This window comes from Corvus hawaiiensis, chromosome 2 (assembly GCF_020740725.1).
Source record: "Corvus hawaiiensis isolate bCorHaw1 chromosome 2, bCorHaw1.pri.cur, whole genome shotgun sequence".
NCBI lineage: Eukaryota > Metazoa > Chordata > Aves > Passeriformes > Corvidae > Corvus > Corvus hawaiiensis.
This window is the reverse complement of record NC_063214.1, coordinates 57,290,268-57,318,092: the sequence shown is the minus strand read 5'-3', so window position 1 is coordinate 57,318,092 and position 27,825 is coordinate 57,290,268. Positions and strand designations below refer to the sequence as shown.

The 27,825-nt window shown below is 44.0% G+C and overlaps 1 protein-coding gene across 3 annotated transcripts; it reads left to right on the top strand.

Moving 5' to 3' along the window:
* On the top strand, positions 1 to 27,340 carry THSD1 (thrombospondin type 1 domain containing 1). Of its 3 annotated transcripts, none has more exons than XM_048295202.1 (5): positions 1 to 137; positions 6,287 to 6,425; positions 11,682 to 12,647; positions 20,519 to 20,677; positions 24,985 to 27,340. In XM_048295202.1, the coding sequence occupies exons 2-5, from the start codon at positions 6,368 to 6,370 to the stop codon at positions 26,358 to 26,360; spliced, it is 2,559 nt and encodes an 852-aa protein (XP_048151159.1). In that variant the 5' UTR covers positions 1 to 137; positions 6,287 to 6,367; the 3' UTR covers positions 26,361 to 27,340. The 3 variants fall into 3 exon arrangements, with proteins under 3 accessions (XP_048151159.1, XP_048151162.1, XP_048151160.1); XM_048295205.1 differs by lacking the exon at positions 1 to 137 and adding an exon at positions 302 to 358; XM_048295203.1 differs by lacking the exon at positions 1 to 137 and adding an exon at positions 353 to 409.
* Positions 27,341 to 27,825: the final 485 nt, after the last annotated feature.

The window sequence follows — 27,825 nt, the reverse complement described above, 5'->3', positions numbered from 1 at the left end:
ATTTAACCCTCCTGCCGCCGCCGCCGCCGGGCAGTGAGCGCCCGCCCGCAGCCCCGGGCAGCGCCGGCGGCGTCTCCTCCACGGGAAGGACCGCGCTCTGTCCCCGACCCGCCGGCTGCTGCGCCCGCGGCGTGGAGGTGAGCGCGGGCCGGGCGGAGGGGGAGCCCAGCCCGGGGGTCCCGGGGCGCGGGCGGGTCGCTGGATGCCGAGGAGTGGGGCGGTGAGGAGCCCGGGCAGCCCCGGGCTCGGAGCCGGCCGGGTGGCGGCTGTCGGCGCGGAGCCGGCGGGCACGGGCGGGGAGAGCCGTCGGTCGGAGCGAGCGGTGCCGCGGGACCGCGCCGTGATCGCCGTGACGGAGGTGATTTGAAACACCCGTGTGACGGCAGGTCTCGGGTTTGCCCCTGCCCAGGTATTCCCTGTGGTCGCTTCTGCCTCGGAGACGGGGGCCGTCCCGCCCGGAGCGCCGGTGCTCCAGCGCTCCCGAAGTGCCGGGAGCATCGGCGCGGGGAGCGACTGCCCGGGTTCGTCATCCGAGTCCGTGATAGCTAGGAATAATTTTAGTGGTTTTTTAGTATGTTTGGTGATTTCTACTTTATATCAGTCGCTGGACCAGACGAAACCGTGTGAGTACACGGCAAACCCAGGGTAAAGCGTAGGAGAAAGCCTCCCCATTCTCTTTTTAGTACTAATACTTCATGGTATTTCAGACCTGCTTCTCTAACAAACTTCTGATTGTATCAGCTGTGCCATATATGTTCTCCGTATTGTGATCTTCATTATAAACTCCACCAAAAGGGGAATTCCAGGAACAGTGGATAGCATATATATATTTTTTAAAAAAACTCTGAAGGGGGAAGGAAAGAATAGATGACTGCATTCCTTCCCTTATGCCATAAAGTCTCATCTAATGTATTTAATTCTTTGCATTCTTTATTTATTATTGCTCGAACACCTTCCCAAATCTCTCTATGCTTAATAAATTTATTTTCACTGTACGTTTTCCCAAGTAAATATCATCTGTATATTCAGTCTTCTGTAAGCCCTTTGGTTTCAAAGGACAGATGTTGCTGGCCAGCTTGCTCTTGAATTGCTATGTTAATATCAAAAGGAGCTGAGAAATCCCAGGATTTTTTGAGATCTGACCCCAAATATTAATGAAAACAGGCTTTACCAGCTGATTATTGTCTTTTTCTTGCACACGGAGGATCTGGTGCTGTCAGTTTCAGCCTAGTGAATTTAGATGCATAGTTTTAATAAAGTCATTATCTGATAACAATGTAAAATTGTTGGATGTGTAAATAAGAATGAAATATGCCTTTGAGAATGTCAGCTCCAGCCCCCTGCTGTGGCAGACATCACACAGACACTTTCCTGGCTAAACTCAGTTATCTTCCAAGAAGTGACATATTTTTGGCCCTGACCACTCTGGCTGGTCAGCATTGATTAGATTTTGATAAAATGTGATGCATACCTGAGGTGTTCTCTCTTTAACGTCAAAGATTATATGGGAAGTTCTGAAATTCCCAGCAGGTGGTAACACTGCAATAGCTGCCTAATGTATGATGGTTGAAAATAATTAATCTCTTTTCCAACATACAGATAAAATACCTTAAATTTGAAGAAATGTTGCAGATACACATTTCTTTTTGCTGTTAGTGCTGTTTGTGAAATGTAGGGAGGATTTAGGGATCTTTCAGGCTTTTCTGTCTGTAGCCTATTTTGCCGTCAGCTTCTCACTCATAGCCAGAATTGTGCAGATTTTGGGTTGCAAATACAACTGGAAAATGTTTACTAGTGAACAGGTATAAGGGATTTTTTTCTCTCTCTCTGATTCTATCAGCATTTTGCTTTAAATTCCGATAAATATCCAGACCCTGGCTGGTTGCTGTGTCCATCAGAGTGCTTGGGGTAGGTGCTGCTGCCTGAGGCAGTGCTTGGGGCAGGGGCAGGTTGGTTCCAAGAGGATCACTCCTCAACCTGACACCATACCAGCCCCACACACACTTACTCCTTCCCCAAGCCCTTCTCTCTCACCTTGCTCTCACGTGTGCCCTAAGTCACGGGGGGTTCTGTGCCATGACTGGGTCCACCTTCACCTGGAGCTGTGGGTTTGGGGGCATGAGGAGACAGGAGGGTTGTGCTCAGAGGAGAGATGGGCAAGAACAGGCCTGTTACTGAAGGAGGATGGAGCTAGGGCAGGGGAGGGCTCCGCTCTTGGTGGGGATTTGCGAAGAGGAGGACTGAGGGTACTTGTGGGTAGGCGAAATATAGGATCCCTCAGTGGCACTTCCTTTGTCTGAATGAGGCTCCAGAGCACAGAGGTTTTGAGTGCTATGGGTTTGTGTTCTCATTAAACTCAGTGCTTGGTCATGGAGTGTCTGGTTAATTCCTGATGGCCCTTTCTTAACTACAAGGCTGATTTGCCTCTCATCCCCCTTATGAAGGGGGAGTAGGCACTGAATGCTGTGCTGTTGCAGTTGGTGAAGGTGGTAGCTGCTAAATCAGCAGGTGACAGCTCTCAGAAGAGGTGGCTGGTGTATGAAATGTCATGTCTGCACTGCAGCCTTGGATACTGCTGCAAAATGTACTAGGAGTTATAAATCCAGTTGGCTTGGAGGTTTTTGTTGGTTTAGTTACTTTGGTTTATTTTAGGGTTTTTTTGTAAAACCAAAATGATCCCAATATACTTTATGGTTTTAATGATGTAGGGAAATAGGGACCTTTTTTGAATAGATTAATATATGTGATTCTCGTAGTATTATAGCCTATTCTGTTACTTATTTGCAAAAAATATTGTAAGTACAATTTCAGATTTCATGTTTGGCTCTTATGTGGTTCATGACACTGTGGTACCTGCAAATCTCACAGCTGGTGAGGATTTATTCTTGTAGCCCCCATACCAGATAGTGAGGTACTATCTCCAGAGGAGAGCTATGCCACAGGAAAACTAAGAGATGTGACCGAGATTGCACAGGAAATCTGCTGCACAGCAGGGACTCGAAGTTTTCCCGTGTCATTTGCGTTGCACACAAGCTTCTTGGTCTTCACTTCCAAAGCCCTTTATGGCTTATGCTCTCCTCATTTGTCATTCCATCCCTTTGGAGAGGAAGTATTCCACTTCCAATCAGCCCATTACACTGTCTCTTGGAAGAAGAAAGCATCTTTTTATGTTTCTGTGCTTCTGCTACATTTCACACAATAGAGCCTCAGTTCATGCTTGTCCACGAGAGCAATAAATTAAAAAAGCCAATTATTTGAAGTCTGATAGCCATCTCCGTTCCATCATTTTTCATCTCATTAAGTTAATGAACTTGAGGTAGAAGATCTGAATAGAATAGAAACCATTTAAATGTACTGTCTGCTTCAAAAAGCAAAATTTTATATGAGTGTGAAAAGTGGAAAAATAACTGAGCAAGGGGCAAATATATGGAGAGTTTGGAAGACGACCTAAAAGTGAGAAGAAATCTGGAAAGAAATTGGCTTAGAGAAGACAGAGAGAGTAGAGGGGAAAATTCTGAACTGAGCTTAGAGGACAGTGTAAGGCCTGTCCAAAACTGAGATGAGGCAAAAGGAAGGAAGAGTGAAGGAGGGGAGAGGAACAAACCTGTGCAGAAAAGGGGGGTACAGGGGCAATACTACACCAGAAATGGGCTGTCAATTCTTGCATTTAGAGGTGCTGTTGGAATTCAGCTAGCAAAGGTGCAAAAGCTCAGGGAGGCTTCATGGAGCGCTTTAATTGGGGCTTTGTTCAAAGGTAGGGCTGTACTGCAGCTGATAGCCTGAAGTAGCTGTATGTGTGTGAGGTGGGAGGGCTCCTACTGCAATCCAGTTGCTGCAGAGGCATGCAGAGGGTGAAGTAGCCCCGGGCTAGGCTTCCAGAGGTACCTGATCTTACTAACTGGAAGTTAGTTTTGGTACAGTTTCAAATACTCCAGTTCTAGCCTGGGTGTTACCCGCACTGCACACCGGAATCTTTTCCCAAGCGAGCCAAGATAACACAGAAGGAAGGTGAGAGGGAAGGAGGTTTTGGTGTGATGAATGATTGGTGTTACCAAAACACCCAAGGGCTCTGGTGCTGGGCTCCATTCACGGGCTTGGTTAGAAAGAGTCTCTGTCCTGAAAAGTCTTTACTGTAAATACAGAGTGTGAAAGATGGGGTGGAAAGGAGGGGAGCAGATTAATGCTGCAGTTTGCTGACATTATGTCTGGCAGTGGCAGGAATAGGAACAGAAGTCAGGTCTGGTCCCTGTGCCTCCCGCTGGCGTCCTGTCTCTTAAACCATGCTGCTTTTTCCTCGGTTGGGCTGATGTGCAAATTAAGATATAAGACAACTACCTCAGGAGTGCTCTCCTACACAGGCTTTTTTCTTATTTCCTGAGGTTTATTCTCCCTTGTGTATCTTTATTTCCTCTCTGCAGTGTGTCGCTCATTAGACTGAGATTAGGATTATTTGAATTTCATCTATCAGTGTGTGACTTTCTGAAAGAAGTATTTGTAAAAGCCATTTGAAGAATCTGCAGCTAAGAAAGCTAGGAATGGAAAGAACCCATTAAAGTCATCCAGCCCAATCACGATAGTGGCCCACAAAGCAATTTTCCCCCACTTTATTTCAGGGCAGTTTACAGCAATGCCACGTATCATCTGTTTTCTCTGAGCAGTTAACGCTAGAGGCCAAGACATCTATCACAATTATTGTTCTTAAAACAAAACCTGCTTTTCCTCCTTTGGACTGCTTTGTTTCTTTGTTTCGATTAACTGACTAGTGATCAATAACGATACAGGCAAGGAATGATGTTCCTGCTGTGATGCTGCGCTTGCTGCCGGCAGCCGGGGGAGTTAGGGAGCGGCTCTCTCTGGAGGCAGGCTGGCTCCCCACCGCCCTCCCTTTGCAGCCGCCCGTCTCCTGAGGCATTAGGTTTGTCTTCCTGTAATTTACAGCGTATCAAGTGAAATTGAGGGTGGTGGCGGTATCACTGTCCCTATCTAATGTTTTCTGGAGCCCTGTCAAGTTCCTGGGCCAGATGATGATTATTCCTTTCAGGTATGTGCAGCTATTATTGTAATGGGCTTTTACTGAGCAAGGCTGTGCTGCTAGTCTTTTCTTAGAAATTATTCTCTGCAGCCACTTGGCACAGAGAGCAGTTCAAAAAGCTTTCAAGTAACAAGTCTGCTGCCTCTTACTTCAACAAGCTGAGCAGTGTAATTGTTGAAATACGTCCTTTGTGGTTCCTAAAGACATGCATGATCTTTGCCATACTTGGTTCCCTATGTTTTACCATTATCCTCCACAGTTTTACTCGTTCCTAACGTCTGCCTGCTCCAGAGCCAGATTTCTGTCATAAAATTAGGTTGTAAACTTCAGGGATCAAGACCTTTCTTGCATGTTTGTGTGATGGTGAGCACAGTGACACTGACCTACAGGTGCTCCTGTGAAACATGGAAGAGCAATTCTTATACTTTGAAATGGCATCTGAGTAGAATTTCTCTTATTAGATTCCCTCCTACTTATGTTTCTGAAGGAAGCTCTTTGGCTTTGCTGCCATCATTGTGCTTCCAACCTATTTTATCTAATTGTTACGAGACTCATAAAGACTAGTTTAAACCACATGGACATAAAACTGGGAAACTTGGCAAAAGAAGTCTGTTTCTATTGGCTTAGACAAGGCTGTAGTGAATGTAAACTTTAAAAATTATGGAGGAAAAAATGGAAGTTAGCACCTTCTCCATATGATCAGTCTGAATGACATAAAAGACAGTTATAGATCTTTTATAAATCTGATCAGATCACTTAAGTATATTACTAGACCTGAATAACAGAGGAGTTCAATGACCAAAAAAGTAATTTGCTACTGAGCTGCTTTCATACTTGAAAGAAGCTGGCAAACTATATGAATTGTGTAGCAGCAATAAATCTCCAGTATCAGTATGTGCTGAGCTCAGAGTTATATTTTGTATGAAATGCTCATTATTTTGCTATTGTGAGCCTTGGTCATAATATAAGACACGCACAGCAGCAGTTCCTGCAGTGCAGAGATAAAATTGCTGTTACCTGTCTTTGTTATTCTGGCTCAGGAGTTGCATTTCAGGACAGAAAATTATTGTACAGTGAATTGCAGTTGTGCTTATCCAGATGCATTGATACAGTGTTAGTAATTGTTAAGTAAGTGGGAAAGAAATGTTACTTTTTAGTTGATTAATAATTTTTTTTTTAACTTATTAATGGGATGCCTTTCTTCTTGTATTTTATGAAGCAAAGTTGACACAGCTGTAATTTTTTAACTTTTAGGTGTTCTTGGAAAACGTGCTGGCACTTTGGAGCTGAAAAAGGACATGAGGAGTAAAAGGACCCAGGATCTCACTGGTCAGAATGAAACAGATGTTGAAAGATTTTTCAAATCTATTGTTAGTAGTGCTCTGTGACTACGGTGAGTATTAGAGCTGTCAAGGGAAAAGAGTGATGTGCATTCACAAGGTGCTTTTGGATGGTGATGTTTCCAGATGATCTGTGGAAATGAATGCTACAGAAGCTACCACTGATAGGCACAGAATTTAGTCTAGATCTTATGCAATAGTTAGGTGGAAAATGCAACTTGCATAAACTGCTCCTTTAGATCAGAGTGGCAGGACCCTTTCCTGCTGTAAATTTGCTCAGAGAAATAAACAAGATAAATGAACAAATGTCCATGGGCATCAAGGGACTGGCTGTGTAGTAGTAACTAGAACTCTGCTCTCCTGTAAGACTTATATTTAGTAATATTTAATGAACATCATGGAAGATGGGCCTATTGTAGGTATCCATAGCAGGATGGGTGGAACTGTGCCACGAAACTACCTGTTTCTCTCCATTACTAGGAAAGGAACCTGGATGGTTGGCTGAGATGCAAGCATCTACAGCCAACCTCCTATGGCTGAGTGAGCCCCCATATGATGGATCTAAGCTGACACCTGGAGAACATTTGAGCACAACAGAAGTGTTCTTTCCTCTGACTGTTAGGCAGGTAGTCAGAGACAATCAGTCTTGTTTGAGTAGTCCATGCACAAATCACTACATATTGAAAGCAGCTCTTACCCATCTGCAACTGTGATATGTAGAATGAGAAAGCTCCTCGTTCTCACCATCAGCTGCCAAGGAGGGAAGTTAGACATCCTAACTTCAAGTCAGAAAACTGCAAGATATCTACAAGCTGAGGAACATCATATGCATGGTGTCTTCTCCTTTCCAAGAATGTACCAAGTAGGAAGTAGATTTGCAAATTAATTTCTTATTGCAGAGTGAATTAGAAATTCTGAAGATGGGACTCTTAATTCCTAAACATAATACATATGTTTTAGAAAATTACATTCCTAGTTTAAAAGCAGGCCTTGTTCTGATGGCTGCAGTACGTTGTCAAACCATGCTGAAGGGTTAAGCTGTGCACTGCAGAAGTGAGTACAATGTGGAAAACGTGGGAAAAGGGGTGGTTAATCCCCACATGTGGAATGGGCTGTAGAATGTAGTTCATGCACCAAGCAGCTGAAGATGTCATAGAAAAGAGAGAAATGGACAAAAATATATGCAGTTTGCTGTCCTTATATAAGTGAGAAAAATCTGATTATAAGTAATGACTGAATAGTAAGTATGCCACTCATTCCTCTGTGTGTGCTCCACAAGGGATCACTAAAAGACGTAGAGAACCTAAAATTGCTGTCTTTTAGAGGAACTTAGTTCCAGTAGAAGTAAAGACTCTTGTCTATGGCTTTTAGTGCCCTTTCTTCTTTTAATAAGACAGTTAATCAGCCCAGATAGAAACACTGCACTGAGTGGGTAATACAATGAAGGTAAGTATTAAATTCATGGGAACCAAGAAGTGAGATGAAGGATTGCAATATCCACTGGTTCTTGGTGAGCCAGTCCTGTAGACATTCACAGCTGTTTGACTCAGAGGTAAAAGCTATTATTCATGAACTTTATAGAGCGTGGTACAGCAAGTAATTACAAGGTGCAGTTAATGAGGTAAACCTCTGCTGCAAACTTTAGGTGCATCAACTTTTGCCTTATTTCCAGTTAAAGGGCAGTCCATAATCGAGAAAATTGCTTCCAAACAGTTTTGCATATGCGCATCTTTGAATATTACCATGTACGTAGATGTTCGATAACTATTTCACTCATATAGTTCTCTGTTTCAGGCCAAGACTATTTTTTAAGTGATCCAGTATGCTCTGGAAAATTACTGAAGTTCTAAAAAAAGCCCTAACGTCCAACTAAACAGTATTCTCATTTGTTATCAGTTTTACTGATGTTTTTGTTCTACTTGGCTCTGTGTTACTGATGGCTGACAAGCCAACAGCGCAACCCCAATTGGCTTAAAAATAAATAACCATCTGAATATCACCCTCAAGTAATTCTTGCTCTTCAGTGAAAACAAGGACTTTTCTTTTGATCTTTTTAAGTGGGGATTCTTACGAAGACTCCTCTGGCAGGTTGTTGGTACCACAGCCAGACTTCTTTCAATGGGAGGCCATTGTAATGACAATGAAAATAATACAGATGCATTGAAAGATGCCCCCTGACTGGCCGTCCAAACAATTGGGACCACGTTTTGGCACGTGGCAGAGTCATGGGCATGTAGTAGGCTGGAGGGCAGCTGAAGGAGCTTGCAGTGGAAGCTGGCTCCTTCTGACTGGTGTCTTTCAGGGCATTGTGAAAAACTGCTATGTGGGCTGTTCAAAAGTGCAAAGTTCTTATTTACCAAACTGGGGGAAAGGATGCTGTGAACTGGGGTGCACTAGCCAGAGCTGTGCAGTGCTGTAACAGCATCCTCCAGTAATGCTCACTTTCCTCACTTCCTAAGTGATCTGCACTTAGGGTTGATGGAAACTACACAGCAGTCCCCTGCCTTCTCTCCTGTCCTTCCTCCCACATACAGAGTGGTGTTACTCCTTGTCTCAGCCATTCCAAATAAAAAACAGTGCAAGAGGATCAAGACAGTAGTGAAAGAGAGTACAGACAATAAAGCAGTAGGTACAAACATAAATGCTTTTCATTACTATCGCTTGAATGTTTTTGTTGCAAGTTTAAACCTTAAAATTGAAATTTTTCGTGCTGGGTTTTTGCCCTGGTCTGATTTCCTTTTCCTTTAATGTTTCAGCTATGTTGAATCTAGCCAATTCCCATGTAGAGAAATGCATCGTTTTGCCCACTATCAAAGAAACAAAACCCCGGCAACTCACAACCATTTCACTGGGAAACTCTTAACACAGCTGTGGTAACTTCATCTTTGTTAGAGTGCTCACAGTGGCCTGGGACATGCTTTCTGCTGTCCTTATAAAGAGTTGCCTAGGTCTGGTCCAGATCTAAATCCTTGCAGATGAATTAGTGATGAGATTCTCTGAAGGGTCAAGTGTGCCCCAACTCCCGCTGGCCTCTCTTGCCAGCCCCATACAACACTGTGCATGCTCCAGCCCAGGGCAAGAATTCCCCCACATTATTGGACAGAAGAGTTGATTGTCCTGTGCTCCCTGATGTCATGCTAGCACTGAGCAAGGAAGGTGGGAAAATGCTGGACTTAATTGCAGGCCCAAGGAACAGCAGAAGATAAAAGAGCTATAAGGTAAAGAGATGGGGGCAGGAGTTTGTGGTAATAGTAATGGAGTTAGGCTAGTACCCAAGAGATACTGAAAGTAGATGGTGGTAGAAATGGGGCTGTAAAATATGGGCAGGAACACGTGACAGAACCAAAACATGAAGAGCAAGGAGAATGTGTTGATGGGCAGTTCAGAGACATATCTTTCACAGGTGTTTAAGGTCTGTTTCTTACTCTCTGGGTGTCCAAGTTGAGATCAGGTTTGCTGCAGTTACGTGTGCTCACCACAGCTGCAATGACCAGGATCCTGCTTTGGATGTCTGAAGGACCATTGTATTTAAAATCCAGTCCTGGCTTTCACAGGGCGCCACAATTAGTTGATACTTGACAGTTTTTACCTTCACACCTGCACCTTGGTTCCTAACACACTAAACAAGAATAGTAACATCCTCTCATTTTTCAGGGATTTTAGAAGGATAAACTCATTAATATTTCTAATGCACTAATACACTACAATAAGAGCACAATAGAAGAGTCCATGGGGGAAATGAATAATTCTGTGTTATCCGGATGGGTTTTGGATGGTGTGCAGTCAATAATACATAGGACCACCCATAGAAGAATGAGAACAAAAGAACCCTCTGGTAATGAGCACCGTCCATCTGCCAAATGCAGCAGCGCCTTGTGGAAATGCAAATGAAAGGCTTGAGTTATAGTACATACATGGAGAGTATATGCATGATTTATGTGTGTAAGGCTGTGCATGCCACCTTTATTCAGACTTCATGTATGTGGCTGGAGCTGGTTATTTTAAGGACATGTTATAGCTGGTGGCAAGTAATAGGCTCTTTTTTTTCTAGTGCACACTGCACCCCACCCAGATGTAAATGTCTATAGCCAGTCAGATTAATTTCTTCCTGAAAATTTTCCCTGCTGAGAGGAAAGTGAATCCAAGGTGACTAAGCTTCAATTTGAGTTAGAGTAGTAGGCGTCTAATACTATGTGAGATGAGTCCTGCTACTCCTGACTGCTGAGTGCTTGCTTTGGCAGTTGCAGTGTTTTTCCAGCAAAACTTTCTTTGAGGTAATCTTAAGACATGTGTAACAGATTTAACAAGTCAAAGTATTGTTAGTTGATACTACTTATGAAAGGATTGCTTTAACTGAAGTTTTACACTTCCGTAGCACCTTCCATCCAAGATTCAGAAGACTTTCCCCAGACAATTAAATAAAGATGTCTCACAGCACATTCTGTACCTGGAATAGATGTATGTAGTTCCCGTTTTTCAGATAACCTTCCTGTGTCTGAAATCCTTAAGGTTCGAGCAACACAGAGAAAGTAGCTGAGCTAAGAATGAAAATGTGATTTTCCCAATTTATTGCTTTAGATATCATCACTAGTTATAGCATGTCTCAGGATAATTTGGCAACTTGCACAAACATGGTCATGCAAGAAGTGAATTTGAAAAGACTGCGCCATTTATAATGAAATGATGTCATTTAGACATGTTGCACCACATCTGAGACAAGAAAAGTGCTGCAGTCACCATCACTGTTATTTTCAGCTCTTTCACTCAAGTGTCTGTGATGCAAATGAGCAAAATGAAAGATTCATAAGACAGAGCAAGAGAAGAGGCTTCAAAAAGCATCATGCAGACTTCCTATTCTGTTTAACTTGGGGGACATTTTTCATCTGTCTGTGTAAGAAACCACTGTCCTTTTTTTGCTAAATTACAGCTGAAGCTGAAAAACAGCTGGCCTCTGTGGAGTTTAAAAATCTGTAAGTGAAAGAAGTTGAAAAGTTTGAGAATCTATTCTGATAAATTAAGTTTTCTGTTAATCTTTTGGGTGGTTTGTGATTTGCTTTAAAATTCTGGTTTTTACCTTCCTGAACATGTTACTGTGGCAGATTTTGAGCTGCTCCATATCACATCCCTGCACAGAACAGAGCTGTTGAGCTCTAACTGCTATTGCTAGGACCCGTTCTTTTTTTGTGAGCTGATTCACTTGAAAAAGTTTGAGAACCACTTCTAATATCCAGTTTTAAAATATTTGTTTTCTTCCATAGGAACAATCACTTATCTGTTTCTTAATACTGTTGTGAAACTTTTCCTTTCAGTTCTCGGCGAAGTGGAGTATCTCCTGTTGGAGCACCCAGATCATGTAGCCTTCAGCAATGACACAGTGTCTGTGGAATATCAGTACTACAGTGGTGGTAATGTGACAACAGAGCATGTGTCCATCCTTTTGCTGGATGCCAGCACCAGTGAGATAATTGCAAGAAAACAGCTTCCAGCAAATCAGTCCCAGGGGACGGTGGTGTTTGAGTGTTTCCATTTCAGGAGTGCTGGTGACTTCTTGTTCAGAATGGTCTCTCCCAGTGACAACAGCAGTGCTGCCCAGTGGAGCAGAAGGAGCGTGTCCACCCTCCGTGTGGAATGGCCTGTATTTCACATTGATTTGAACAGGAGTTCAGAGGTGCTTGGGAGCTCCCTTCAGGTTGGACTTTTTACAAATGGGCAGTTGTGTGCCATGAACAAGACTGTGATTTCACTGGATGTGATATTCACCAGCGCCCTTTATGAATTCAGAAGAATAAGCTCTGATGAGACTATGGGCATTAGAACTAGCAAAGGAATCCCCCTGTCTAGGTCCCAGTGGGTAGAGTTTGATTGCCCACCTGTTGGTCAAGAAGTATACATCACTGTGTTACTGAAATCGTTAGAAACACATTCCATCATTGCCTCCATAGGACCTGTAGATCTCCTCCACAAATTTGGATACAGACTGGTTGTGGCAGCAGAAGCCACATGCAAAACTTTGGTTCAGGTCTTCGTAATCTCTCCACCGTGCACTTCTATCAGTGGAAAAATTGTTGTTTATAAAGAGCCTCTCAAGCATTCGAGTCAAAGAACAACTTGGCTATATGAAAACACCCTTCACCCAGGAGACAACAGGACAGAATTTAACTGCACTTTGTTTGATGTGGGGAAGAACAAATACTGCTTTGACCTCCTCAGTTTCTCAAACCGAAGCTATTTTCCAGCAAGAGTTAAGGAGTGTATGATGATCCAAAGGAATATGGGTTTGTACTGATGTTTCTCCTCTTTTAGCCAAAATCAGCACCCTTCCCAGCCAACATGGTCTGCTGCACCAGACAGAATAGTTGTAATGTCAAATGCAGGTAGGAACAAGATAGACTGTTTGTAGAGGAATACCACAAGGACATTTGTTAATAAGTGCCACTGTGGTAGCTTAAGGCTGCACTAAGTTAACACTAGGTACCAACCAAAACCACTTTGGGCATTCTGAATGATGTATCTGTCTAGTCTGGCTGAAAATGGAACTTTTCCCTCTCAGTGAGGTAAGAAGCCACTGCAGTAGATCTGGCCCCCTGGAAACTCTAAAGGTAGGATTAGTCATACCTACATCTAAATGCCTAAAAGCCGGGGGCCCAACATTAAGTAGTTGTCTACCTTTTTAGTCGAGAGGCATCTTGGAAGGGTGATTCATGTGTGTTGAGCATACAGGGGCTGAATCTTTACCCAGGTGTCTTTTTCTCTACCCATTTGCAGTAGAAGTTTAGAGCCCTACCTGTTAGATGCACAAACTTTGGTGAGATGAGTCAGGATTTGGCTACAGTGAAAGGCACAGCTGTGTCACTTGGACAGGTGGCGGTTTTTTTAAGCAGCCTTTCAAGACTTGTTTTGGCTGCTTAGAACAGACCAGGGTGCATTTTCTGACCCATGAGGCCATCTGGCAGATCATGGTTCACATTCATATAGCCAAACCTTTCTTACAGGAAAGATTAGAATCATACAAACTGGCAACTGGGGACAGTCTGTGGTCCATATAATCCTTTGGACCATGAGCTGGCAGAAGCCAAAACCATGTATATATTATGCAGCTGTAGCGTTAGAAATGGCAGTCCGTGCTTTGACAGTCTACAAATCTCTGTTGCATGGCAGAGGAAGCAGGTGAGCCAAATATCCTTCTCATCACTCATTTGTGGAAGGCAACCACAGAGAGGAATGGGCCATATGTGCACGAGGGAATTGGGACTGTGTTGGGTTAGGTTGCATTGCCTACACCCTGAAAGGTAAATGTTCTCATTTGGAGAAGGCTTGTGTCTGTAGGTAGTGAACTAGTCTTTTCTAACTGCACACTTCAAAGAGTTTGGATTGAAAGGTTTAAGATATGCATCATTTTCCTCACCTCCACACCTTGGTTCCCTTGAAAAGAAAGTGCAGGCAGTCTAGCCAAAAAATGGTCATTGTGCTTCATGAGCAGGTATCTGAGAGGGATCATGAGGAGACCAGGAGTGTAGGACATGCTCCAGAGCACACAGTCCCAGATACAGCCTACCTTAATGAGGTTCCTAGCATCATGTGGTCTTACTTTGCGCTATTTCACAAATTCTAAAACTTTTAGCTATTTAATTAACTCTCTGTACTAAAAATGACCTCTATTTTCAACACATGCCAAACCCAGTGCATAGTTCTCTTCATCTTAACTTCCCATCTGCATTCTCTGTTGGCACTCCCTCTCTTCCTTTGGGATAAGAAAGTCTATCTAAAAATGAAAACATATTATTTTCTTAATGGAGATAATTCTCAAGGAAAAAGGAAGAGAGAATTCTAGTTTGTCATCTATACCTGGGTGGTATGTTACACTGATATGATCTAGATAATTACCCTGACAGATAAATACTAGCATAAGATATAGATATGATTCTGTGCCCAATATTTAACTCTTTTAATTGATGAGATCTATGTTAAGCAGTGGTTCCCTGCAATCTGCTCTGTTTCCCTGGGTTCTTCAGGAGAACCATCCTTACAACTGCATTCGAAAGAATCAGGCTATGCCTTTTGAAGAGCAGAGTTAAGTCAATAGCTGCCAAGTTGAGAGTATCGTATCTACAAAGCTGATGAAAGCAAAACCACACCATATAGCCGTAAATAAAATGTCAACCTGAAATTAATTAGACTGCAGCACATCTGACTTTGTGCCTGCATCTGTGAGACTTCAAAGCCTGCAGGCAGTGTTTGAAAGGAGCAGGGTGTTCTGGGAGGGGCACATCAGCCTGAAGCCACGACAGACAGAGCAAACCTGCACTGCCTGTGATGGCCTTCAGCCTTCTGGCTCTTTCAGAAGGTGCTCCTCTGAGCCTCCTCACCCTGCTGCAGGGCACTGTGAGGTGCCCTGCTTACGTCCAGACCCCGATAGCTGTTTGTGTAAAACCTGCAAGTGCTGCACAACAGGCGCCTCTCCTCAAGTCTCCTAATTTCTGCTTTGGACTTCTTGAAGTTTAAGGCAAGGAGAGGTGATAAATCCTCTGGTCTGGGCTCCTGCGCAGCATGGGCTATCATTTTTCATTCAGTTACCCTGGTGTTGAGCCCCGCAGCTAGACTTTGCATCTGACTGCCACTTACCCTCCACAAAGTTATCCAGTCTTCTGCTGAAGGCACCACAAAACAGACTTTTCTGGTAGTTTCTCTCAGTACTATGCTCTGATTTATTTATTCTTTTGAAAAGGGAAACTTCGTGTTTCATAACTAAAGCTAATCTAGCTTCATCCTCTGGTGACTGGATTTTACTCTGCTGCTCTCTGATAGCTGTTTCCTATCCACTGTCTTTGCCTCACGAAGACATTTGCACATCCAGGTCATCTCACCTCTACCAGATTTTCTCTCTGTTCTTTTAAATAAACTGAAGAGATTTGAGTCCTTAATTGGAAGGTATTTTCTTCAGGATTTGATTAATTTACTGATTCTGTTTGGCTCCCTTTCTGTTATTTTAAACACTAATTTTTATTTGACAGCCAGGGTAGCAGCTTTGTGTGCTGTGTTCAGACATCTGTCTCACTGATGCTGCTTGAGCAGTAGCATTCTCCTTACCCCTACCTCTGCTTTCATTCCACTGATTGTATTATGCAATTTTCTATAACTTTTGCCCTGTAAACTCCTCTTGAGCTGTTTCAGTACATAGTCTACCATCCTGCAGGTGCAATTTACATTCCTTCTTCCTATATTTTTTACTTTGCTGATTTAGGATCTATTTTGCTTGAATTATCCTAATTTAGCAAGTACCCTATGTTGCTCCATATAACTGCACTATCTACTTATGTCATTACAGGGTGACATATTTTCTCAGTAATGGTTTTATATTTATTTTCATGTCAGCTAGGGAAGCACTGGGCTTTACACTAATCCCTTTGGAATCTCTTCAAATGCATTCTCACTCAGTGATGGTTTTCTGTTGACAGTTGCATATCCAATCTGTCACTCAGCCAGTTCTTACTTCATTTAGCATATGCTCTATTGTTATGAAGCAGAGATATTGTTTTGTAAAAGATCAGAGTTCCTAAATCATTAAAATGATCTTCATCCAAACCACAGACGGTGAGATAAAAGATGATTTTGCCACATCTATTTTCCATATATTAGACGTGAGTTATATTCCATGATGCTTTGTCAGTCCTGCTCTTTATTCCTCATCCTGGCCAAGTATAGTACAGCCCTTGGAACAGGAATCTGACTTTTGCACGGAGTAGGAAGGAGGAAGCTCTCGGTGGCCCTGAGTGGGCTAAGGCAGCAGCTCTTCCAGCCCAGGCCATCAGCTTCAGAGTAAGTGTCGCAAGAAACTTGTGCTATCCAAGACTGTGAATGTATCTATGAAAGGTGGGGAATACATCCATTAATTGTGAGACAGCACTTATGCAGCTTTCTGTGGACCCTAACTGGAGAACCCATGAAAAAAATTAACAGTGAGATGTGAGTCACTTCATTCATCTTGGTGGGTTCTTCACTGTTTCACACAGGAACATGCAGCTCATTTTTTTCCCCAGTGTTTGACTGGATTACTGGGATGCTTGAGGTAGGAAACTCTGTTAGATCATCTTACCGAGCAACAGATGCATCAGAGGCTCATTCTTTTCCATGCTTTATCCTGTGCTTTGCTCATCTGGGATTTAAGTGTCCCCAGCAGTGAGACTTCTGCACTCCTTAGAAGGATGTCCCATGTCCTAGCCTGTATCCCACTTGAAACATTCAGGACAAGACTGATAATATTAATCAGTATTGCTAAACCATAGAAAAAGGCATATTTTTTTCATATTTCTGGTGTTAATTAACTTTCTTTTCCAGTTCTTAGTTACACACTGGAGACCAATTTCAACTTTGGTGTGATTTACAGTGAAGTCTCTTGCACTTGCCTACAGCACAAATGAATTTTGTTCATCTGACTTTTGCTAGCTGTGAAAAAAAGCTATTGGGTTGTTGGCAGGGCATAAGAAATGCAGGTGTTGCCTGAAAAGGGAAAGAGGAAGGTATGGGAAGACCTTCTGAAGAGAAAAGTGGTCAGTAAGGGAGGAGAGGAGTAAATAGAGCATTTAGAGGTCAGGCAGGAGTGTACAATTTCTGTCAAATTTTTGCTTCCTGACTAAGACTGTGTGAATCAGATCTGCTTGTTGGTAGGAAAATCTGAGAACCAATTAGCTCTGTTGCCTGAATTTGTGTCTGTGTTGTTTGTTTAGAAACAGGCATATGCAGGGGATCTGGGTATTCCAGGGCTGGTTTGTACCCCATCCACTTCTCCTGTGTCAGTAAATGCTTCATCTGCACACATTAGGAATAAATCAGATTTTACAGACTCACTTACAGACTCTTAGCTTCTGGAAAAAATTCTTTTTCGGCTGTGCCTCCCCATTTCTTAACAATGCCTGTTTGTGGGGAAAAGATGAATTTTCCCAGGCAGAGTCTAGGATTTCTTTCTTTAAAGGGTTCCTTGTCCTTTCATTGTCCATATTAGTAAGTGCACCCAGGCTTCATTTCCACGGAAGGGTGAGAGGTTGTTTTCCAAGGTCTTGTCTAAACACCAATATGATGTGTGTAAATGCATTCTCAGGACCTAAAAACTGATCTCAGCTTCCAAAAATATCCTGCAATCCCCTAGGCTAGCATAGATAGTTGCACGAACCTGTTAGTAATTAGTGATTTTGTCCCATACCACTGGCCTGATTGAAGTGCTCAGGACTATCACATGTGTCAGGCTGGAAGGACTGTTCTGAGTGTCCCTTGCTGACTGTGCTGATGGACAGCACTACATGCACAAAATCTTGTGAACAGAGAAATCTGAGGGGAGAAATTTATGCAGAGTAATAATTAACACAGTTAATTGCATTTATCTTTCATGTTGGCAGATCTGCCAACTGTCAGCTATTTCAAACTAACTTATCAGTTAGATGTCTTCACGTTGATAATTGATTCCTCAATTGTATGTGAAAAAACCTCACGCTTATTAAAGCTAGTTTGCAGTGCATACCTTCTGGTTTTTCCCCTGGCACTTTCAATCTGTTTGTCTTAAATGGAGGTTAATAATTTTGTTTCCTTGGGGGAGAATAAATTGTGCTTCATTTTCTTTTATATTCTGGTAATTGCAGGGGATTGCAGAGCAAGGAGCAGGAGTGTAAATTTCCCATCTTTCATGGGAGCTGGAGCATTTCTTGCTCTCCTGCTGCTTAAGGCACATTTCTTAGCCCCAAAGCTATGGATGCCAAGTGTTTTTGCTAAGGAACTCCATGCCTTTAGCCAAAGTCCAAGTCAGTGAAAAGTGTCTTGGAGCAATGGGCACATCTTAGGTTTGACGTCAGTGTTAGAAAATTACTCATCCTAAATGTTCTTGTATGTTGAAACCCACAGGCATCAATGTGGAGACTGTTGAGCACCCTCCACTCTCACCAGTGTTAGCACTGGAGGCAACCAGAACCTTTCTGAATCTGGCTCTGCATCTGACTCTAATTAACAGAAGTTTAAACGAGCAGGAAATGTGAAGAGAGGAAAACAAGTTAGCTCACACACTGGAAATTATGACAGGAACTCACCAAGCTGCTCACACAAAGTAGTCTACAAGGAGGTAGGTCCTCAACTAACCCCTCTACCAGCGGTGAGGGACACTGCTGGAGTCCTTCATGATAGTGACAAGAAGAAAAGTGTTGTGAGATCCCAAATACTATGATTCTGTGAAGTTTGTTTGAGGAGGCATAGATGAGCCCTTGACTGACTATTGATCATGAACATTTTTTCCTCCTGCCCTCAGTAACAGCTTTGCTTGCTAGCTGATGTGATTTTGCAAACTGTCCATGGTCTGTACCTTTGTGAGACTCCTTATCCCAATAAACTTCCTCAGTTACCTGCTTCTTGGCATCCTCCTCTGATTCTCTTTTGCCCTGACACCATACACTTGCTCCATTTTGCACTTCACTGGGAACAGAGAAAACTGAAGGAGGAGTGTGAAAGCTCAGCCTGCCTTTGGGCTCAGCTCCGGAGACAGAGGGGTGAAAGCAGAGAGGTGAAAGAAGAGCACAAAGTGAAATACAGCTTGGGATCTTGGATGTTGCAGTGTTGTGGTGGAGTCAGTGACAAACAGCTGGGGAGGTCACTTGGTGTTGTGTGGGCTTAGAACTGCAGCAGCACCAGGATGTCTTGCCATGCCCATCTCTCCTCTGCGTTAGGCCAGGCAGATGTCCTGGGACATGCAGGCACACAAATGTGTGTGAGAGTGTGCCCACACACTCTCTGCAGCTATGGCTGACAGCACAAGTGTAAGCTCAAACTCTGAGGTGTCATCCTGCAGTGCAGGTGAGGACCTGCACTGGGAGGGCAGCCTCACTGGTCCTCTTAAGCTGCTCACATTAATGCTGACATGCTCAAAAAATTTGTAGGACAAGGCCCAAAGCAGTTACAATTTCATGTTTATTGAAACACAGCTGTATTTATTCTTGTTAGAGACATTTAAAAATAATAACACACTAGGAATAATACAGCAACCAATAAAACATGAAATCATAAAACCATTTTCAGTCATGCAACACTCTGTAGTCCTTTGACATCATAACTTGGTTAAGGGCTCAGGCCATGCTAGCAGCAGTAGTAAAATTAAAAATCATGGCTTGTGTTTGCACTAGCAACACCATAAATTATTTTAAAGAGCAATGTTTAACAAACCTGATATAGTTTAAAAAAAAAAATATTTAGCTGTTGTTGTTCTTTATCTGTGAGCAGTGAAATGGAGTTAAGTAGTCTATTGTTCTTCTTTCTGTCAAAGTCAACTGACCCATAGGAGTGTCTCCAGGGGTTTTATCCTTTAAGATTGCACCTGAACTCATGCATTAGTTTGGAATTTAAAGTTGTGTCACTGCTTCAGTGTCACAGCGGTCAGATGTGGGCAGAAATGGTCCCGTCTTTCTGTCTCTGGGTTCTCACTGCTGTAAAGCTTGAATGTGGAGATCACTGGATGAGGATGTTGTCTAAGAAAAAGAGGGATTTTATTACACGTTAAAAAATTATAATGTAGTGTTAGAACCTGAGTCTGCCTCCACTTTAAATAAATAAATGAACATGCAAAATTTCATCTCGAGTTAATTGCCTAACCATAAGCAATAAAACAATAGAGACCTGTAAGCTGTCAAATGAATGACTGAATAACATGCTTGTGTGCTGAGAAGAAAATAAAGAGTAAATCAATGTTGCCATTTCATTAGGCCTTGTAGGCTTAACATCCTGTCACAGTCATATAAATCAGCAGTAACTGTACTTAAGTCAGTCAAGTTATCCTGCCATAAATGCCCTGTTTGTCAGGCAGGAATTGGATTAATATATAAATTACCAGCTCACTTCAAAGATCTGTGGATTCATTTCCTTTTGCTGTTGTTCCAGGCAGAACTTGCCTGCCAGTTGACTGACCACTGTGTTGCAGGCTGACACTGGGGTGAAAAAAGGAAAACAACAAATGGAAGCTTTGGCTCCTCCCTGGACGCTGCTTGCACTTTTGGTCTTGCCGTTTGCATTGTTTGGTTATTTATTGCTGTTTTTCTTAATAAGGAGAAGACAAATGGCTGTGTCTTTAAAGGTAAGGAGGCAGACACGTTCCTCATTGCTGTGGGTTGTGTGTTTGTAGAAACGTGGAGCTGGTGGCAGCCCTGGAGCCCGTGCAGTGTCACCTGTGGGGACGGCATCCGGGAGCGCTTCCGAGAGTGCCTCACCGCCTCGCCAGCAAAACCAGGCTGCGCTGGATCGCCCAAGGAGACTTCCCTGTGCTCGCTGGAGGAGTGTGTGTGTATGTAGCTCTGCTGTCCTCTTCCCCTGGTCGTGTGACTGCCCTGGCAAAAGCAAAGTGTAAAGTGCAAACATCCCGTCTCTCTTTCAGTCATATTGATCTGGTTGATGGATTAGGGCAGAACCCGCAGTGCATTTTATTTGTGGGACACTGGAGAGAGGGCTCCAGGGCATACATAATATTTCTGAATGCCATGCGTGCAATGGAAGCTGTTTAAAATCTTCAGCATGGCCAGGAAATGGAGAAGTCCTGAAGAGAGATCTTGGGGCTAGCAGAACAGGTTCAGTAGTGAAGGCCAAATACTCCAGTGGAAACCTGTTAAAAAGTTAAAATCTATTAAGAAAGAGTGCTGGTTCCAGCTGGGACATGCGGTGTGAGGTTCCCATTTTGTGAGGTTTTTGAGTGGGCAGGTCTCCCCCTGCTCCAGCTTGCTGCTGCTGCTGGCTCGTGACAGGGCAGGCTGGCCACTGCTTGCAGGTGGCAAGTGAGTGCAGATACAAGAGACCTGAGCCTTCTGTAAGATGATAGATAGGTTGCAGCAGCCACATGGCCCCCAATGAGGCTGGATGAGGCTGTGCCAGCATCATAGTTGGGTGCTGACAGCCATCACTGAGGGGCATGAGAAGTGCCCTGTTTAGTGGAGTGCTGGTGCTCAGTCTGTGCATAACTTTTGCTTCTTGCAAACTCCCTGCTGAAAAGGAGTGTGCTGATGCCAAGGGACCACAGAGACCAGAAAGCTGATCTACAAGCTCCAGTGCCTTTGTGTCCCACAGGCACCACAGGGGGCAGGATGGGGAAGGAAAGATGCCCAGGAACTGTGCAGGCTCCTAGGATCTCAGACTATAATATAACCATATTATATGCTAACCATATTTTAAGCTGTTACAAAGTGAACAAAGCTGTATTCCTTGCTTTGGCTGCTTGCAGGCACTTCTTTCTGCTTGCAGAAGTGCAGTGTGGAGAACTGGAATGAAGGCAGCTAAAAAATGGACATTTGGGGATGTGGGGAGTTGTTTAGCACATGGCTACTGCAGTGCTTGTGCCACTGAAAAGGAAAGGACAGCAGGGGTAGAGAATGTGCAGCTCGAGCAAGAAAAGGGGAGGACTACGTTTTTAATGGAAATGTTGACTTGAACCAGCTTCAAGGTGTCTGAGGATGAAGGCCTCAGAAGTATATAGGCAGGACTGAAGTGTGTTGTGGAACACAGCAGGAAATGGGTTGCATTTAACAAAAGTTTGGGTAAAGGGAAAATACTGACAATTATATTCCATCAAGCCAGGTATTGCATGTTGTCAGTGCTCATGAAACACTGGGAATGTCTTAACAAGTCTAATGTTTTTAATGACTTGAAAATGCTGGCCATGTGGGTTTGCTTATTTTGTAAAGCTGTGAGTGAAAGCAGAGAGGAACAACTCCTATGCTTTGGCCCCCAGCTTAAACCAGCCCTGCTCTAGTTGTCTTCTCTGTGCCAGACTCTCTGAGGCTGCTGTGGGCAGTAATGCCACCACCAAAATGCAGTGGGGTTGTTAGTGTTTTCCCAAAGCCACTGTTGAGCTATGCTATCCCGTGCCTCCTGTTTGTCTACTGGAGAGGTTTGTCTGTATCATTTGGTTTGTCTCCCTGACAGCCAGTTCCACTCCCCACCTCTGGAGCTCAGAGCAGTCCTGGTGCAGAGAGCTCCCTGGAGGGGGGTCCCTTCGTGCAGAACACGTGCTGGACACATGATTTTTGTGTGCACCTTGCTGTACATGCATGGAGGTGACAGGCCTCTGGTGCTTCTTGGAGGGGTCACTCTTCCCGTGCAGGTGTGCAGCTGTAAAAGGTGTATGATGGTTTCCAACCATCCTGTGCATACACTGTGCACACACCTGTGGCAGCCTGGTTGGACTCAGCAGGTCTGGACAATCCCCAGATTCCAGTGAGACCTCTGAGTTAATAAGGAAGGTTAATACATAGAGAGCACAGATGCATAGGAAGCCTGCATCTGCACCCATTGCTGTGGGATCATCTGGAGGAAATACCTCATTTCTGTTTTGCACATGGCTTCTAATCCTCCTGCTCCCTCATGGGGCAGCTTCCTTTGCAGAATCACCTACGTGATTTCATCCCACTGAATCTCAGCTTGCTCGAGAAGTGATTTGACACTGTGACTTTATGGTGTTCGTTCACTGGCTGATCTCAAGCTGGGAATGTCGCCCTCACCCTTCCCACCCCGGCTGTCTGCAGCTTTCAGAAGCAGACAGGTTTTGTTTCCAGCATAACTCTGCAGTCATTAGTCCAGCAGATGGAGCAAATGGCTGAATGAGCAAGGCCGGCACGCAGTGCAGGAGCCAGTGAGGTGCAGGGAGAAGCGAACCATAGGGACTCAGTCCTGTTTGGAAGCTCGCAGTTCCTTGCTGTTAGCTGTGTACCCCAAACAATGCAGCACAGTGTGCATTAAAAATAGAGAATGGAGAATTTGGAAAATATCCATAAGCGAACACAGCTGAGAGAAAGATGAGAAATGAATGAATTGCTTTGCTGCAGTGGTGCTGAACAGAGCAAATGCTGGTCCTGCCTTCTCCCTTGAGGTCAGCTTGTTCACGCCCTGCACAGGTGTCCAGAACAGTGTTCCAGGTTCTGGCACAGGGGTGTTGGACTGAATGCAAGTTTTAGAGAACCTCCTATAAGATTCTCCAGGCAGTGATCTTGTTCTTTAAGCTGGTTTCAAGCTCTCAGAGTGACACAAAGACCAAAGTTAATCCACTAGCAGGATTTTTTAGAGAACTTGGGGTTGTTAGGTAGCCCTGAATCAGGGAAGTGGATCTCCTGCCCAACCCAGCACGCTGCACATCTGTTTTGTAGCAGCCTGAGACCTTCTGGCCTGTGTTCATCAGTGGATTTGTACATCCTGCCCACCTAACAACTGCACTACCAGCTTGCTGTTGAGTGTGTGTTCTTCTGAATTATGGGAAGTATGTGGTGTCCAGTTCTTGTTACTCTGTAGTCACATTTCCTATTCCTGGACACTCACTGTGGTGCAGGCAGGAGCACCTGCCAAGTCTTACAGCTGTCTGTCTGTCACTCTGATGGAAGGCTTTGGGTTCTGGATAAAACGAGAGACTAGGGCAGGGTTGTTTCGTGGTTTCGTCTGAGCTCACAACTTCATGGCCAGCTCTTGTCAACTGCAACTAACCAGCCTTGTCCTCCAAGAACATTTTCATGGCCTTATGGAGCTGATGTCTGATCAAAAGATGTTGGGCAGTGCTAACAGATACTAAAATTAGCTATGGGACCAATTAGTCCACTTTCAACCATACTGTATTCTGCTCAAGATTGCCCCTGAAATGCTTGAGACCTCATTCAAAAAAAGAATTACCAATCTGTCATTAGTTCAGCCATCTGTAATGTGGTGGAATGGGCAAGCGAGAGGTTAAGTAGGACAGCTCTGAGATGTTCACATTAAAGATTAGAATCATAGAATATCTCAAATTGGAAGTGGCCCATAAGGATCATGAGTCCAACTCCCTGCTCCCCCAGGACTGCTAAAGCTAAACTCTATGACTGAGAGCATCTCCCAGACAGTCCATGAATTCTGGCCATCATGATTTCCCTGTGGCGCATGTCCCAGTGGCTAATTATCCTCTGAGTGAAGAAGGGTTTGCAGAGTATTCTTCCCTGTTTGAAGTCCCAACTCCAGTCCACAACAGAAGGGTGTCAGTAGTAGAATGCTAGGGACATCAGAGCAGTGGCACTTTCAGTTGAAAGCTTGTTGTGGCATGGGAAGGTTTTGTCCTCTGGGGCTGTGGCACCAGACAGTGGTAGAAGCATCCTCAAAGGACTGCTTAGAAAAGTTACGTTGCCTCTCCTGGTACTGCCTCTGTCTTCCAACTCATTTCAATTCTCACACCCACTTAAGCTCTCCTAAAAATAATTTTAAAGTGATACCTGAAGTACTAGCCTGGGTTGAATTATTTTTACCCCCTTTATGTCACTTTTCACCAGGGAATCTGAATTTACTTCATGAAGAAGGGCAAATAGAGCTCCCCCATTTTACAGGTACTTCGGAATACCTTATGGAAATCTCAGAGCGAGAAAAAATAATGATTACATTAAAAAGGTCTGTGGGAGCCTTGATTTAAAGTAAGTAGATGTTTGTGCCAGTTTGAAGTCATCAAGTAGTAAGTCATCTCCAAAATTTTAATGGCAGACAACTTCCTGTACTTTGTTGATGGCTTATTTTCCTTTGTAGTAAAGTACCCGTCCTCACATACCAAAAAGGTGCTGCTGGTGCAACTCTGACAGATGTGTGTGCTCTTTCTTACAGCTATCCAGCCTCCCACCCCACCTTCTGTCCAGCCAGGAGAGGACCAGAAAGCAAATAATATAGTTACCATCACAGGTATCTCCCTATGCTTGTTCATCATTTTTGCCACTGTTCTCATCACCCTCTGGAGGAAGCTCTGCAGAGCTCAGAAATGCAGCAGCGCTGTCCGACGAAACTCCGTCCATTCCCCTGGCTTCCGGAAAAACTCTGATGAGGAGAACATTTGCCAAGGCAACAAGCAACGGGAGAGCTTTGCTGAAGGAGGGGATGCCCCTGTTAACATCCCCCTAACCTACAGGCGAAGCCTCCAATTTGCCCAAGAAGATGATGCCTCTGGAAGTGAAAACTTTCAGCCAAGTGCCCAAAAAATAATCCCTCCAATTTTCAGCTACCGCCTGGCACAGCAACAGCTGAAAGAGATGAAGAAGAAAGGCCTGACAGAGACCACTAAGGTGTACCATGTCTCTCAGAATCCCCTCACGGACACGGTTCTTGGTGCCACCACGATGCTTCCCCTGAGTGGGGAAAACCAAGAGGAGGGAGCAGCAAACAAATTTCGAATCAAATCTCCATTTCTGGACCAGCCAGCCAGTCAGCCTAAGTTCCTGGGGGAAGGCTCTCACCCTAGGCTGGATTTTCCATTCTCTCAGGCCAATCCTGCAATGAGCCCTACCCAAACCTTGGTAAGAAGAGGTCATTTCAAGCACCAGGATAACAGAGTGGACTTGCCTGAGAGGGGCTGTCACAGAAACTCGCAGTTCAGAAGAACAGCCAGTTTCCATGAAACTAAAAAGGCCAGGCCTTTCAGAGAGAGAAGCATGTCCACTCTCACACCCCGACAGACTCCTCTCTACAACTCCAGGACCAGGACGTGGGACCAGGGTCTGGAGGACAGGACACGGCCAAAATCAAGAAACACTAATCCAGCTTGTGAAAAGCTGGATCAGCCCCACGGCACTGTGCTGGGGTGTGAACCACAGAGCCATGGCACAAAGCCCCACCACAGGGCAGGTCCCCCGGTGAGGAAGCTGGACCTGATCACTGACCGCCAGCCTGCCGGTCAGGAGAAGGCAGCTGAGAAGCCTGAGCCCAGCCGAAGTAAGAGGGGCCCTTCGCCTAACCCCAAAGGCGTGTGGCGGAAAGAAACAGGCCCAAATGGCAAAAATAATTCCCAGAGAGGCCCAAGTGTAAGCCCTGCCCAGTACCGAAGGGACAAGTGCCAGAGCTTCCCCTTGGACCCCGAGTTTGCCTTTTATGACAATTCTACTTTTGGCTTAACGGAGGCAGAGCAGCAGATGATCGACCTCCCTGGGTATTTTGGCTCAAATGAAGAAGATGAAACAAGTACTCTGAGCATTGAGAAGCTGGTGATCTGAGTGAGTCATTGCAGCCCTGCAGGAGTGGCATGCGTGGGAGAGGATCTGCAGGATCGGTTGGCTTCTGGAAGAAAGAGCAGGAGTCACGTTACCTCTACACACAGCAGGAGGGAATAATGCCCCAGGTCTGGCTTGTGGGAACATATTCCTTTCTAATTACTGAAAAGTGCTTTCATATAATTATTTTTTGTGTCTGTGTGTACAAGGTGCACAAAGTACCCTGAGAAAGCACGTGTTATTTAAGGTGTGGCACAGGAATAGCCAGTAGATTTTATTGTGTACAACAGTCATGTTTTGTGCATCATACATGATGAGCGCCACTGACATTTCCTACCTTGTGGACTTTGTACTGGTGGACAGTGAGATACTGAAGTATCCACTGTCCAGCACCCTCAGCCATCTGCCCTGATTAGTGAATCATTTCCCATCTAGAAAGCACAAAGCTCAAGCTGTGGGCAGTTTTCATCATTTTTCTGATAGTCATCACTGAACAGCGTTGATTTGTCATTGTTGCTAGAATAACGCATATGGTGAGGGTTTTTTAGCTGGTTGCATGAAAGTGCAAACAATTGATGCTGAATACTTGAGTGAATTTAAAATTGAGGAGGCATTTTCATCATTCAAGACTTTGATATTTTCTTACTGTCAATATTTATACCAAAAAAACAACGTACAAATATTTGCAGGAAATTAGTACAAAAGGCATGCTACAGGGAGGGCAAAGAAAACAGATGATCAGATTTTAGTCCTCCCAGAAATATTACCACAGCATGTTACCTGTAAAAAGCAGTTTGAGAACTGTTGAATTATGCATCCTTTCCATAGTCATCCTTTCCTTTATTAAAATTTTAAGATGTAAATATATTGACAATAATACTACTACAGCGCGCTCAAAATAAATTATGAACAAAACCAGCAAACAGCAAGATTATTTGATTAATACCTGTTCTGGGAACAAAAATTAAAATGACTTGACAACATCTGGTGATTCACAGAGAATCTTATGGAATCATTTACATTGGGAAAGACCTCTAAATTCATTAAGTCTAGCCATTCATGTAACACCACTGTTTTCACCACTAAACCATATCCCTTAACTGCCACATGCACACACCTTTTGAACATTTCCAGGGACAGTGATTCCACCACTTCCCTGGGATGCCTGTTCCAATGCCTGACCGCTCTTTCAGTGAAGAAAATTTCCCTCATATCCAATCTAAATCTCCCCTGGCACAACTTGAGGCCATTTCCTCTGGTCCTATCACTTGTTACCTGGGAGAAGGGTATAGGTCTCTCTCAGACTGGGAAAGGCTGGGTTTAGCTTGCCTATGTTCCATCTTAGTTTCTCCCTCAGCAAAAAAAAGAGAAAAAACCCAAAATTACTTTAAGTTGCGCGCAAGAAAGAGGAGGAGAGCCCCATATTTAAACTTACAAATCCCGTTTTCTGATGAGGCTGGCTCCTAGA